The 15,068-nt window shown below is 48.8% G+C and overlaps 2 protein-coding genes across 2 annotated transcripts in view; one reads left to right on the top strand and one right to left on the bottom strand.

The window, feature by feature from the left end:
- Positions 1–23: 23 nt before the first annotated feature.
- Positions 24–7,975, top strand: VRK3 (vaccinia related kinase 3). The gene is made up of 11 exons (XM_008642399.2): positions 24–966; positions 1,136–1,188; positions 2,865–2,931; positions 3,673–3,757; positions 4,205–4,307; positions 4,666–4,758; positions 4,946–5,078; positions 5,836–5,956; positions 6,240–6,298; positions 6,923–7,071; positions 7,658–7,975. Exons 1-10 carry the CDS (start codon positions 894–896, stop codon positions 7,069–7,071), a joined length of 936 nt encoding a protein of 311 aa, XP_008640621.1. The 5' UTR covers positions 24–893; the 3' UTR covers positions 7,658–7,975.
- Positions 7,976–8,209: 234 nt separating this feature from the next.
- The window catches only part of CCNF (cyclin F), a 12,005-nt gene continuing 5,146 nt past the window's right edge, over positions 8,210–15,068 (bottom strand). Inside the window, exons 9-17 of the mRNA XM_017745741.1 lie at positions 14,567–14,727; positions 13,698–13,862; positions 12,716–12,839; positions 12,187–12,367; positions 11,161–11,248; positions 10,667–10,766; positions 10,260–10,390; positions 9,906–10,075; positions 8,210–9,400 (exon numbers count right to left, since the gene is read on the bottom strand). Of these exons, the coding sequence (XP_017601230.1) occupies positions 9,003–9,400; positions 9,906–10,075; positions 10,260–10,390; positions 10,667–10,766; positions 11,161–11,248; positions 12,187–12,367; positions 12,716–12,839; positions 13,698–13,862; positions 14,567–14,727 (1,518 nt within the window). The 3' untranslated portion in view covers positions 8,210–9,002. The remainder of the gene's footprint in view (positions 9,401–9,905; positions 10,076–10,259; positions 10,391–10,666; positions 10,767–11,160; positions 11,249–12,186; positions 12,368–12,715; positions 12,840–13,697; positions 13,863–14,566; positions 14,728–15,068) is intronic.

Here is a 15,068-nt window from a genome sequence, read left to right on the forward strand (position 1 = left end):
CCTGGGGAGCCTGGGCAGTGCCCAGCACCCTCTGGGGAAGAACCTTTCCCTGATATCCAACCTAAACCTTCCCTGGCACAGCTCCAGCTGGGAGCTGCCCTCACTGGGCATCTGCCTGTCAGCCACTCTGCCACCAGCATAGTATCAAGCCGAGGCCAGGCTGCTCTGTTACCATGAAGTGTGCATCGTTGGGGCCACACTTCCTCTTTCTGTTCTTTAAGATCAAAAAACTATTTGCTGGTAATGTACAGGAGTTCCTGTGCTGTAAGGGGTGTCACTACTCACTAAATGTCAATTCTCAGCCTGTTTGGGGCCAAAGAAAGCAACTACACCACATAGGCTGCTTCTCAGCCATTTAGTGAGTGCTGATCTTTTCAGTCTGTTTGTAAACTTCCAAAGGGGAGTTTCTGATCTTCTCTCTTGTTAATTTGGAAACTGCCCAAGAGGAATTTTCTCCATTACCAAGTTTTGCCTGATACTTGGCTTTACTTTCTTTTTCATTATTCAAGCTGTTGCATAATAAAGCCTGAGCATCCACCTATGTGTTTTAAAAGACGTGATAAAAAGGAAAATCAATAGTGAAGGGTGCTTTTATAGAAATAGGTTTTAGGTGATGAGCTGCAGGTAACCTGTGGATAGCACTTGGTCTTAGAGCAAGAGAAGAGGAACTGCCCTGAGGCCAAGTCATGGGTGCAAATCCTTTTGGAGAAGGGAGGCCACATACAACTCTTAACATCCATACAGAGCAGAGGGACTTGGCATCCCTCACAGATTTGTCAAAACCATGGAGTGAGCTGGAGGGAATGCTCAGCAAATAAATTTGGGGATGCCTTTGAGGTTCTACTAATGATCTATTCTTTATATACCCCTCAAAGCACCCCCATACTGTAGCCATGCCCCGATGCTTCTGTGACTTAAGCAGAACTGCACTCACAGCATGTCAGGGTGCTGAGCCCCTGGAACAAGGTAAGAACTATTTTGTAGTGATCTGGGAAGGCGCTGTCACAGAGGTTGCTTTGCAAAGCTCAAGGGAAAGAAGCAGAGGATGAGTAAATCCAGCTGCACAGGCTGCACTCAATGATTCAAAACCTCTTTTTGATGCTCCTGTAACCACATCTATTCCATCCTTCCACAGCGCAGTCAGCATCTGGAACCTGTCCTCAAAAGCAAAGCTACTCCCTCAAACTTGTGAGTTTTGATCTGTTTGGGTAAGGAATAGTGCATAGAGTACTGTGTGTGGACCTGTTTGGCTGAGAGTATCTGAAGAATCTGGAGAGAATGGTCAGAGAGGCCCCTGCTAGGGAGCTGGATACAACCCTCTGATGGTATTGTGCTGGGATTTCAGTACCAGTTGGCTTTTCTGTTAAAGGTATGAAGAAAATGGATACAAGGACTAAAAAAACCCCGAAGCCTTAATCACAGAAGGTTGCTGCTTTGATTGACCAGGCTCAGGAACCTGCAGAAGTGAACTTGGTGGTGTGAGGTGGATACCTTGATTCAGGAATATCAGACCAACTTTTCTCCTCTCTGGCAGGTGTGCACACACCCTGCTGAAGTCTGGGGAAACTGGAGAGGTTGGAATTTGGTGCTGTGCTGAGGCTGTGTGAGAGCCAGCATGGAGACACTGTGTGAAGTCAGAGCACACTCTGAAATCAAATAGGAATTATAGTTGGAGTTCTGAGCCAGCTTTCCAGGCACTTGTCAATACCTTGGGTTCTCCAGAAATGTGTTATTTCCAGTTCTGTGGTGGGAATTCAGTCAATTGATTTTCAGTAGCTCACAAACCAGAGCTGAAAGACTGTTTTCTTGTCTGCTGTGGCTCTTGGGGGTTGCTGGTCTGTAGGAGGGCCAGTGCTGACTTATGGCTCTGTGGGGCTCTTGCAGGCACTCAGATAATCCCTCTGCCTTTTGTCAGAGGAGACATGTAAGAGGATGGAGAAGGAATACAGTGTTGATGAGAAAAATCTGCTAAGTGCCACAAAACTAAAACCAGTAGGTGGGAAAGTGTAATCACTTCTGTAGGCAACACTCCCAGCTTCTCTGTTTTGTACCTTTTGGCTGCTCGGTGGTCTGCTGAGAACTGTGGAGTGTGATATGGCACATGAGAGCATTTTGGCTCTGGGGTTTGATGGCCCACATGGGCTCACAGGCAGGATGCAGAGTGAAATACCCTCTGGGATGTGGTCTGTGTTGTCGGGAGCCTGCTGTTCCTCCAGCTACCTTTGATACCAGTTTTGTATCAAACCAGGTAGAACAGAACACTGCTGCTTTCTCCCATGCATGATAGCTGCTGTTCTGAGTTAGTGTGGAATGAGTGTGTAGGCACAGCCATACTGAGTGTAAACTGTGTGTAGTTGAGGTCACTCGATGACAGCAAGATCTCAAATGTTACAAAGGCAGACTTTTTTCTCTCACTTTCTCACAGCTAGAATAGATATTACAGCTCTCTGTTGAGACTTGCCTCAATAGTTTGTAGAAATACCCTCATCCCTGCTGTGGCTGAGAAGATCATGTCTGGCTCCCTTTAACGTAAGAGCTCTGGGACCAGAGCTCTCTCCATGCTGTGCCTGGGCTGCACTGCCTGGCTGTTGTTAACCCTCAGACAGCTGTAAATGGGCTGCTGGAAAGGCCCAGCCTGAGATGGCCCCTCCCCTGCTCTGTGCTGATGCTCAGAGTTTATGTGGTTGTTAGGGGCAGCATTAAATAGGGAACCAAGACACCTGAGCTCTGTTCTCAGCTCTGTTAGTTGATCTTTGCTTTCCTTAAAATGAGTAGTGAATGTTTTGTAGAAATCTTACCCAAGTTTCCCTTTCCAGCAGGATGTGTGTGGCTGAAGTAATGCTCCTCCTTCCTGTTCCCTTTAGGATACCAAAGATGGGAGGATCTACAATGAACAGAATTTCTTCCAGCGAGCTGCCAAGGCAGGCACAGGTTGGTGCTTCTTGGGAGGGCAAGGACTAAGGATAACTGGCATTCCTCTCTCAACAGTTACGTGAATCTCTTGGAAGGCCAGGCTAGGATAAATTAATCCCCTGCTCAGTTAGTGCCAGAGTGCTGAGGAGTTCAGTCAGTGCCAGTTCTCCCAGCAGTCGGTGTGCTGTAGGACAGTGCAGTATGAGCACAGCTTTCTCACTCTCCTCACTCTGTCTTGATGTGTCTGGGAGCTGTCCAGCTCTGCAGCCTGACTCACCTTGGCTCACTCTCCTGTCCCTCTTCCATGGGTGGTTCTGTCAGCTGCTCTCTGGTATCAACTCCATTGATCCCAAAACCTGAGCAAGAGCAAAGCTGCCCAGAGAATGTGGGCAGGGGGGATGGAGGAATTTATGTCAAATCTACACTTCTAGAAGAACTGTAAAAATCTGCTTGTCCATCCCCCTCTCTCTCCCCCCTCTCCTTGTTTTCCCTAGCCCTGTAGCAATCCTATGCCTTAGCCTGCTCTGGTATTCCCAGAATCTTCCCCGTTCTATTCCCGCTCTACAGTGCTATATGCATTGACATGCCAATACTCCCCCACATCAGACTGGAATTCTGGGAACAGAGTCAGCATGAGAGGCTTCCCACTGTCAGCTGTCCAGGGCAGAGCAGACCTTCAGAGGAGGAGCATCCCTAACTCCTTCCTCCTGGAGCTCCTCAGCAGCATCTGCTGCACTGTCCTCTTCTCTCCCCTTGTAGTGGAGAAGTGGAAGAGGTGGCATTCCGTGCCGCTGCTGGGCATCCCCAATTGCGTTGGCTTTGGACTGCATGCAGACAGCTACAGGTGAGATGACCGAGCTCTTGGGCTGCCTGAGCATCTCTGGCTTTCCCTCTCCTCTGCTTGCTGTCTGCTAGTCCTTTTGTCATTGTCCCCTGGGCTCCTGACCTTAGGCACTGCTCCTGTCATTTATTAAATGCTTTGCCTCTCATTGCTTTGTTTCCTTCAGTCCTTGTGTTGCTGGTGAAGTTACTGCTTTTGCTGCTCAGGACAGGAGACACCTTATTCTGGTCCTTGACACTTAACACAAAGGGGAGACTCAGGCTGTGTGTCTGCAGCACATGACGAGCACATCTGTCTCCTTTATAAGAAGTTTTCTCTTACCAAAAGTCAAGAAGTGTTTGCCCAGGTCAGCTTGGAGTCGAAGTGGGGTCCAGTGGATCACTTGACAAGTGTCACAGGGTCTCCAAACCAGGCAGGTACTGCCATGTGCAAAGCCCTTTTCTCCTGCAGGTTTTTGGTGTTCTCTGACTTGGGGCGATCTCTTCAGTTGGTCCTGAGCGATGGCCTGCACCTGCTGAGGGAGAAGGCAGCTTTTCAGATTGCAATTCGTGTGGTATGTGGACAACCAATCCTTCCCAAGAGACTTTTTCAGAAAATACTTCTAACTTCCTTCTGGATCGCCCAGAGGTGTTCTAAAGCTCCTCCAGGGGCTTGGGTGGGGTGTCTTAAGTAGCATCTTTCAAGCCTCCTGTAAACTTCTGTAGCATCCTTTCAGCACTGTGTCACCTTGAAGGAATTTGGGATAAGAAGAATGACTAAGACCTGACCTTTGAACTTGAAGGCTGTGAGATGTGGTGTTTTTAGTGCTCTTCCCCATGGCTGCAGGGAGCTGGGGAAGGTCCAGCTCAGTGATAACCAGGGTGCTGCAGGAGCCTGCGTGGATCTGATATGCTTCCCCTGTTTATTCCCAGCTAGACTGCCTGGAGTACATTCATGAGAATGAGTATGTGCATGGGGACATCACTGCTGAGAACATCTATTTGAACCCAGCAGACCTCACACAGGTAGGGAACAGGAGCAGTGCTGCCAGGGAAGGGCGCTGGAGGTGGGATTGTGATAGGGGATAAGGGAGCCCCCAGGTCCCTGCCTTGGGCAGCCAGCAGAGCAGGCTGGGCAGTGCTCAGGCAGGGGCTGTGGGGCAGCACTGGGGGCTGCACCTCACTCAGGTGGGTGCTCTGTGCTGGCCTGCAGGTGACCCTTGCTGGCTATGGCTTCGCGTTCCGGTACTGCCCCGGGGGGAAGCACGTGGCTCGGCGCGAGGGCAGCAGGACCCCTCACGAGGGCACGGTGGAGTTCATCAGCCTGGACAGCCACAAGGGCGCAGGTGGGTCGGGGTTTGTGACACGTGCTGGAGCTGTTCCTGTGGTGGTGCCCTGGAGCTGGGGCTCCTCGCTGGTGTTGCTGGTACTGCTGCTTTCCAGGCATTCACATGCACCAGGAACTGCGTTCCTGTTTGGGCTGTTCACTCCTGCCTCCTGATGGCTGCTGTGTTGGGACTTGCCAGGTCACTCAGTGACTGCAGCAGGGATGTTCCTGCTCCATCTGGAGCCTTGGCTGCTGGAGGCGTGTGGGGAATAGAAAACAGCCCTTTGTGCTAGCTTAGCAGGGATCTGTTTCAAGCCAGACTGGATCCCTGCCCAAAACAGATTTGCAGCAGGCTGTGCTCTGACCTTGAAGCAATGAGAGCTGGAAGGGCATTTAAATCATAGAATCACTTTGGTTGGAAAAGACCTTTTAAGATCATTGAGTCCAGCTGTAAACCCAGCACTGCCAAGGTCACCACTAACCCAACTTTCCAAGTGCCACATCTACATGACTTTTAAATCCCTTCAGGGATGGGGACTTCACACTACCCTGGGCAGCCTGTGCCAAATTCCATCCTTCTCCTGGCTGGGATGTGACTGCTCTTTCACAGTGTTCAGGAAATCTTCCCTCAGAGGCTGGGAGGTGATTCCTAAACTATTTGAGTTAGCAGGCTCCCAGGAGTATTGATATCCCAGAGCACATCTCATGAAGCTCTTGGATTTCTTTACTTCTGCCCCTTCATGAGTGACATGTGAATGTCTCGTGCTTCCCATCAGGACCATCTCGACGGAGTGACTTGGAATCTCTGGGCTACTGTCTTCTGAAATGGCTCTGTGGCATTTTGCCTTGGTCTGATGAGCTGGACAAAGTAGGAGCTGTGGTGGAACAGAAAGAAAGGTAGGAGAAGTCATCTACTCTTTTGGGAAATGCTTAGCAGAAAGCAGCAAGGGGGGTTTGTGACTGAAATCCCCTGGTCATGTTGGGCTGTGGTACATCCTGCAGCCAAGGCTGAGCCTGGCCCCAGGGTGTTTGGTGAACCCCAAGTTCTGCTTCATCCAGAACATGGCCATCTGAATTCAGCCTTCTGGGGAATTTTTTTTGTCCCTGTTGTCAATGCCAGGTGCTCAGGCACCTGGTCCATTGCTTCTCACCTGACAGGACTCTGTGCTGACTATTCCAGGTACAGACAGGATGTGAGATGCCTTCTCCGACTGTGCTTCAGGCAGAGATCCATTCCAGGTATGGGCTTGCTCTCAGTGGCAATGGGACTCAGGGATGGAGGACTGACTGTGCCTGAAGCCAGAACTTTCTCTGCTGGGCTGCTGGTCCAGAGTGGCTTCTAATGGTGATGGTGACCAAGCATGAATTATCTGGCAGGCTGGGAACAAATCCCTTGTTCTCTTGTACAGGAGAACAAGGGCTGCTTCCCATGATCTGCTTTCATGAACCTTGCTGAAGGGACAGGTGTGCTGGTGGGTTTAGAAATGCAGCATCTGGGGCTAGAGGTCACTTCCCCATCCCATTTTGTTGCCCAGAGAAGCTGTGGCTGCCCCATCCCTGAAGTGTCCAAGGCCAGGTTGGACAGGCTTGGAGCAACCTGGGCTAGTGGAAGGTGTCCCTGCCCATGGCAGGGGGTGGAAGGAGATGGGCTTCAAGGTCCCTTCCAACCCAAGCCAGCTGGTGATTCTATTTTATTCTGTAATTCTGTGATTCTGTCTTTGAGCTTCATATTAGCTGTGGTTTGGTTTTCCTCTCTGTGCAGCTGCCTGGGAGGGTGGGTGAGCTGGCCATAGGACAAGCAGCCTGAAATGGCCATTTGGCAGCTGGAGTTTCTGTGCTGCTCCAGTGTGAGTCTCTTTGCAGATGGCCTGGAGAGCTACCTGGAGCAGGTGATGGCACTGGAGTACGAGGAGAAGCCTGACTACACGGCTCTGCGGCAGCTCTTTGGGAAGGCACTGGAAAAGATGAAAGCTTCAGCTTATGACTCTGTGGATGTCCGAGTAGTGCCCTAGGTGAGTGCTGGGAGCTGCTGCGTGTGCCCTGTGCTGCCACAGGCAGGTGAGGGCAGAGCAGGCGCGGCTGTGACATCGCTCCAGCTGAGACCAACCTGCTCCTCCTGTCATTCCCTATTGAAACCAGTCCAGTGCTACACAAAGCCAGGCTATGTTTCCTCAAGTTTTTCTGGAAATAACTTGCTCCTGAAGGAATACAAAAAGGGTTACTAAAGGCTGAAGGGGGCTGCAGGGCTGGGGAGGTGATGCAAACTCATGCCATCTTGGTAATTTTTTCTTTTTTTAAATCTGAAGCTCTGGGCTGTACTTTTTGCTTTTCTCTCTCAGAAAGCAGCTTGTAGTTCTGGTTTTAGTGCCTCAGCCCTGAGGCAGTGGTGGTTCTCAAGCCCAGGTGCTGTTTTAGCCATGAGGCACCTCCAAGAGTGAGGCTTGATACAGAACCAGATACGGTTTTAGTGCAGGGCTGCATCAGCCAAGGCTCTGCATCCAGCAGCAGGAACACAGAGCCAACTCTTCACCTAATTTCCTCTTGTGGGAAGGAGTTTAAACTGATTCATCTTCCCCTTCTCTGCTTTTATTTTTTCAGATCAAGAAAACTTGCACAAGAAGAGTTCAGAGCTTTCTGCAGTGAGGCCTTTCCCAGATATATTTTAACTTTTACTAGTTTTAGAATGAGAGAGGTTTTTATAAGCGTTTTCTTCCCATGTTAATGTGACCCAGTGCTGAAGTCTGAGCTGCTGCTGTACCAAGTTAATGTGAAGACACTCCTGCATGGCAGCTCAGGGGAAGCAGTAGCTGGAGAACTGCAGTGGAGCCACCGTGAGCCAGGAAACCGAATCAGGGATTTTCTTTTTTGAACGAGAGTGGCAGTACATGGTTTTGTAATAAACTTTGTGGACAAGTACTCAAGGCTGCTGTTGGCTATTTGGCACATTCAAGGCCTTTCTGGGGCTCTTGTAGGGTTGTGAGGGTGGTTTGAGCCCTGTGCTCCTTGTGAGATTTGTGTAAATAGCCTTCAGGCAGTGCCACTGCAATTTAACCATTAGAACTCAGCTCAGGGCTAAACCCTGACCTCATCCCAGCAGTTCTCCAAGCCTCAGGCCACGGAATGAGGGGAAGGAAGACCGGGACCCATCTCTAATAACAAAATGATTTATAAAAAAAACAGACAGTAAACACTCACTACACTGTGTGTATCTGAACTGTTGCCAATGCCACAGTAACTTCTAAAGAGTCCTGGAGTCCAGTTCCAGTGTTAACTTCAGTGACATCTTTTTGAAGTCTTGTACCTTGGTATTCCAATGTTCACTATGTGTTAAGGCACAGAAGGATTTTTCAGGTGAGGAAAACATGGCAACAAGAGAAGAGGCAAATGAGGTTTAAACCATGTGAGAGGTAGGTGAGAGAGCAGCTCAGACCTGCAGTGAGCCTTCATTTACCTCTGGGGTTTTTCAATAAAAACCTTGTATCAGTGCAGCAAATGCCATAGACAAGAAGAGAAGGGAGCTGAGGGAGACCTGGACAGAGTAAAAAGGCAGCACAACCTCAAAATAGGTCTTTCAAGTGGAAGAGTTCAAGCATAGTGTTACATTCAGGAACTTGAGAACCACTGTCAATTCATTTCATTCATAGTGCCAGGCCTCAGAGGAAGCAAGGGACAGGACAGTTCTTTTCTGTCACTAAGAGGGATGACAACTGGGCTATAAAGTTTTAGAGAGAGAGCAGAACCTTAGCAGAGGATGAGACAATAGGGGATACGTAAAAAGGCAGCTGTGAAGGGAGGAAATAGCCCAGATGTACAAGATAGACAAGGTTGAAGGGAAGGGGGTTGTTCTTTTGGAGGTATTTACAATTATTCACTACCATCCCTGTATGACTGCAACAGAAATACAGTTTCCAGGAATCCTGGAAAAGTTAAAAGCATGAAGAAATCAGAGGCTTAAGAAGCCCAAGTTCAGCCTTTCTTCAGTGTGTTCTGCCATGTTTTTTCTCTTGACTTGCCTCCTGTGCAGGTAATGGGGCTGGCAGGGCTCCCTGTTCATGGCATTGCTGTGGGGCAGTGCTGAGGTAGGTTTGGGAGGAGCTCCAGGGCTGCCTTCAACAGAAGATGTAGGACTGGCAGTGTTGACAGAAGAGTAGCCCGAGCTCCCCTCTGGGTTGGGATTCCTTGGGGTGAGATATGCCCCTGGCAACTCCCCCTCCCTGTGGGGTGCCCTGGAGCCATCCCACTCCCCAGGCAGGCTGTCCTCATCACTGGAGTCTTGGGCACAGTGCTCTGCAGGGTCCAGGTACAGCACTGTCACATCCAGGATCCCACTGGGGCTGGTCACTGCAGGATGGGAGAAGAGAAACCTTAGTTTGTCCCAATCCAGCACCAAGTAGGCACTCAGCACAGAGCCAAGCAGAAAAAAGCCAAGCAAGAGTCAACCTTCTGTCTGCTCACACAGCATCTTTTCTTCCCTCAGACTATCTGAACAGGTACTAAGCTGTTAGAAAATGAGCAGCCAGGCCCAGGGTCAGCAAAACCCAACAGCTAATTAGTGTTTCTAAGACAGTGGCTCTTTCATCACATTTGGTGCACTGCAAACAGCCTGACTTTGAAATGCTGAGCAAATACAAAACCCGTCATCATGTTCTGAAGCAGTGCAGAGAAAGAACAGATAGATACCTCTGAGAGAGTTTAACAATTATAACCACGGGGGAAGGGGAAGAGTTTTTCCAACTGGTCTTCAGCTGAAAGTTCAGGCATCTGGTGCCTGAGAAACAGTTTTAAGCAAAAATGAAAAGACAAGTTTAATCTTCTTGGCTGCTTTTTCTAAGAATAAACTGCTCACCATCTCCTTCTCGCTCGCCTTCGCTTTCCTGATCACCTTCATAACCAGAGCAGGAATCTAAACTCCAGTCGAGGAAGTTGTCCAGCAGACTTTCTTCCTGGGAGGACAGCTCTGCTGTGGGTGTAGTCACAAAGCTGCCTCTGTCATCCTGAATGCTGTCTTCCCTCCTTCTAGAGCAAAAAACCCCAGAAATCACATGTTAAAAGCCAAGGCTTTTCTAGCTTTTTTAAATAGGCATGTCAAGATGGTGACAGGAAAACTTACTGTATTTAGGAATGAAACCTCAGGGTACCAGAGAGGAGGAAAGCCTCGGGCTGATCTTCAGAGCCACTGACAGCCATGAGTTACACTCACCTTTTAGCTCTCTTTCCAGAGGGAGAGCTGAGAAAAGTCTGAATTTCCACCACGTTCCTGTGCAAGGGACTGGGTGCTGGGTCCTCCTGTTTCACACCCAACAATGAACAGAGCTGGCTGTAACTCATAACCTAAAATATTAAAGAAAGAAATAGATAAAAAAAATGAAAGTGCCTACAAGAATTAGACCATGAGATTGTCATAAGAACTAAATAGCCAGAAGGAGGCTATTTATTTTGTAGGAGAAATCTGTCCCAGCGAGTTCTTCCCACAAGCACTCAAACATCAATTAAGAGTCCCTGCAACTCGAGTTTTAAACTGCCACTTTATTCACCCAGCCTGCCATGGGGCACAGCAGCTCTGCTCTGGGTGTCAGGCAGCAGCAGATGTAGTCACAGCTCACCCACCTGTTCTTTGCCTATTTCTTCATAGCGCTCGTCTTCAAATCGCTGTTTCACTGCCATTAGGGACACCTGCCTATAGTCCTTTGGGACATCGTCGTGGAAGCTGCAAAGAAAGATTAAAACCCCCATCTTAGAACAGATTCTATGAAACAATATTAAGAAAACCCGCCAAGTTAGGTACTGTCCCTCTGTGCCCCTCAGTGCTGTGTAAGGCAGTTGGTGTTTCAGCAGCTTCATCAGGACACCTGGTGGCTTCTGAGCATGTGAGCATCTAATTCCTTTTCTGTCCCCATTTTTTGTGACCCAGGGCCAGACCAGCTGGCAGAAATAGAACAGCTGTCCCTGAAGTGAATCTTAGTGCCTTGTGCAGGGGAGCAAGGCAGTTACCCAAAGGCCCCTCCTTCACTGGGAAGGGCTGACTGTACAGGTGCAGCACATCTGCAAGAGCTGCAATCCAAGTAGTCATGTGCCCCCCCAAAGAGTCCCAAAACCATTACCACTTTTGGTGGAGGCTCAGCACACAGGGCAAGAGGTCTTCTTGAGAGAAACCAGTGCACTCAGACAGCTGGCTGGTCCAGGGGTGTGCTGGAGAAGAGAGTGCACATTCATGTATTGAATTACATATTCATAAAGTGCAGTAGTTCTGTAGTCAGACAGCTTTTTTTTTTTAACAGGATAAGGATCATGATCTTTGCAAGCTTATGCCTGTCCATAGTTTGTTCATGTTCACAACTGGCTTCAAGGATAAGTTTACTGCCAAACTGATGTTATACCTAAAGATAGAAATCTTCAGTGTCATTGAAACACAAAGCTTGCATCATCTGATGCTAATGCTCCAGTTCATCACTGCTATTAAGAGGTAAAATAGAATCAGAAAATCATGGAATGGTTTGAGTTGGAAGGGACTTCAAAGCCCATCTCATTCCACCCCCTGCCATGGGCAGGGACACCTTCCCCTGTCCCAGGCTGCTCCAAGCCCCATCCAGCCTGGCCTTGGGCACTGCCAGGGATCCAGGGGCAGCCACAGCTGCTCTGGGCACCCTGTGCCAGGGCCTGCCCACCCTCCCAGGGAACAATTCCTTCCCAGTATCCCATTCATCCCTGCCCTCTGGCAGCGGGAAGCCATTCCCCCTGGTCCTGTATCTCTAGGCCCTTGTAAGTAGACTCTGCCCATATCTCCTGTCAGCTCCCTTCAGGTACTGGAAGGCCACAATTAGGTCACCCTGAAGCTTTTCTTCTCCAGGCTGAACAATCCCAATTCTCCCAGCCTTTCCTCACAGCAGAGCTGTTCCAGCCCTCTAGTCATCTTGGTTGCCCAATACAGCCAAACAGGCTGAACTCAGCTCTTCATTCTGAATTCTTATACCTGTCCTCCTCTTCTCCACTCTTCTCTCCACCTCCCCCAGCCAAGTGACTGGGACATCTTGCCTAAAGACAAGCTAACACCCCAAAAAAATCTCCCTAGAAAGAGAAGGCAGACTGGCACACCATGCTACAGCTCCACTTGAGGTAAGATGGCTTACCTTGCCCATGCAGCATCTTGGCCAGCAGCAGTGCAGCAGCAGCCAGCTGGGCTGGGGAGTACACACTGAGGCTCGTGTTCAGGAGGGACAGCTCACAGATGAAGCTGTACAGGTGAAGAGTTCTTCTCTCCAGTGAGACGATGCTTGACAGAACTTCTTTGTAGTCCAAAATGGTGGGTATCTAGTGCAGAAAGGAGAACAGAGGTTGGAAATACAAGACCAGCACAAAGCATTTAGAACAGCTGTTTCCAGGTGCTGGGTTTTGTTTGTTTGGGGCTTTTTTGTTTAACTACTACATTGACGTTGAAACATTCTCCAGTGAGAGAATAAATGGCTTCTTAAAATTGAAGTTTTAATCTCTAGAGAAGGCAGAGGTTTCTGTATCTGCATGCTCTGAGACATGCACAAGCTCCACAGCTGATTGAGAACACCGACAGAAACCCCCAACTCCTTAGATGAGAACTGCTACAGCCTGACTTGACTAGCAGCCCAATGGGGGGGAAATATTACATCTACTTTCCAAACTCACCCTTATCTTTCCTTCTAAGGCAGAAATGATCTCGCCCATCATTCTGACCAACTCTTCATATTTGTAGGAGTTGTCTGTCAGCCACACAGCTTCCCGTATCGTCAGCATCTCTTTGCTGATGAAACTGCAATGTTAAATAACCAGTTAGCCCCAGCAGAAAGGGGATTTGTGCACTCATGGCAGATAATCCATCCACAATGACCAGAGTTAAATAACTTCACAAGGTACTTTCCCAGGTAGACCAGGGAAGAAAGCATTGCAGCTCTTTATTTCATTCTGTAAGATGGAACTACCTACTGGAACATTCCTAATCTGGAATGTTCTTCCTAATACAGAAGAAATTCTTGGCTGTGAGTGCTGAGGCCCTGGCACAGGGTGCCCAGAGAAGCTGTGGCTGCCCCTGGATCCCTGGAAGTGTCCAAGGCCAGGCTGGATGGGGCTTGGAGCAGCCTGGGACAGTGGAAGGTGTCCCTGCCCATGGCAGAGGGGTGTAATGAGACAATCTAACTCAAACCTGTCTGTGATTCTGTGATCCTAATGCTTCATCTATGAAGCCTCTCCTAGGCTGAGATGCAAGATATTAAGGAAATGAACACAGAAGGATAATCTTCCACCAGCCCTTGCAGTTCATCTGAGTGTAACAGGCTCAACTATGGATCACTGCTGCTGTTACTCCTTTCCAGCTTTCTCATGCCAATATGGTATCAAAGACTCCAGTTGCTGAAGGAATGCATTTAGAGCAATCCACAGCTATGATCATGTGTCTAAATAAGAAAAAAACCTGCAAGGAACTACCTTTTCTGCCTCATCTAGAGTCTGTGTTTGTATGTAAACGCAGTTAAGCAGCAGTCAAAGTAGAGGGAAGTCAGAGAGTCTTTCCAGTATTACAAGCAAGGGATGAGGTTGGGGGAGAAGTTTGAGCTGCAGGAAAGAATCTGGATGATCACAATGACCACCCCTGCTCACCAGCCAGAACCCTCACCGTGTGCAAATGACCATGCAGGCTATTCCCAAAAGCTGGAGCCGAGCACGAGGTACAGGTCTCAGCTTCAAGTAACGATCCACACATCCCACTGTCATGTGAAGGCACAGGCTAGAAAAGTCCTTCATGGTAGCCACTTCCACCAGCCAATCCACCAGGATATACCTAGAACAGGAAGAGAGACTTAAGGAAGGACTTGGGAAGTGGTGTCCCACACCATGACATCCAAGTGAGGAATGAGCCAGGCCAAGCAGAGCAGGGATAAGTGTTCCTGAGATGCCTCCCAAGAGAAGAGCCAACTCCCTCAAGTGGGGTTGTGGCTGTGGTGGGTTTTCTTGCAGCCCTCCTGGAAAACCTGCCTGCTCCATCCCCTCCCTGCACACCAACACACACAGTGGAGGAGCTGGAGATGTGTGTGTGGTCACAGGGCCACGATCCCATTGCCATTACAGAGCCATGGTGGGACACCCGTGTGGCTGGAATGCTGCCACGGATGGTAATGTGCTTTTTTAGGAAAGGAATGCCAGCAAGGGGAAGTTGGTGGAGCTGCCCTACATGTGAGAGAGCAACCAGAATGGATCAAAATCTACCTAAAAAAAATATAAGGGACTTACAGATAAGGGCAGGCTAACACAGGTGACACTGCTGTGGGTGTTTATTCAGGAAAGGAGCCAATAAGGACTTTGGACAAGGGAGAATGGCTTCACACTGACAGATGGCAGGGCTAGATGGGATATTGCGAAGAAATTCTTCCCTGTGAGGCCCTGGCACAGATTGCCCAGAAAAGCTGTAGAGGGAATGTAGAGATGTGGAGGGAAATAAGGAATGGTTTCTGCTGTGGGGCCTCACTCCTGGATCCAAGTTCCTACCTCATTATTTCATTCATTCCTTTCTGCACAGTGAAGATGCTTTGCTTGCTGATAGGAAGGGAAGCTTGAAAGATTTGAGAAACCATTTCCCTGGAAGATTTTGCTTCTAATCCTAGTTGGTTTCCATTCCCACAAGCTTTGGCTAAAGCTATCTGTAGTAGAGAGAACACAAAAGAAAGTATGCTTATTTTACCAAATGAAAACTAGGGCAGCAGAGGATGGTCCTCTTGCCTGCTTAAAACAGTGAACATGACAAACTACTTGAACTGGTAGTTCTTAGTTTGTTTAAATGTTGAGCATACAGATTATTTAGGGCCAGTCATCAAAAGATGCATCTTTACTCCATTCTGCCACAGGTGTGCAGTAATTTCCCAAAGAAGAGAATCTGCAGAGTAGATACAGACGTGCACATAAAGACATTACTCAGCAATGCTGGTCCTGCTTCTAAAAAGAGAAATCTAAACTTACAATGGCAGCACAGAAAGGACCAAATAAAGACACT

This window comes from Corvus brachyrhynchos, unplaced genomic scaffold (assembly GCF_000691975.1).
Source record: "Corvus brachyrhynchos isolate BGI_N302 unplaced genomic scaffold, ASM69197v1 scaffold369, whole genome shotgun sequence".
Taxonomy (NCBI): Eukaryota; Metazoa; Chordata; class Aves; order Passeriformes; family Corvidae; genus Corvus; species Corvus brachyrhynchos.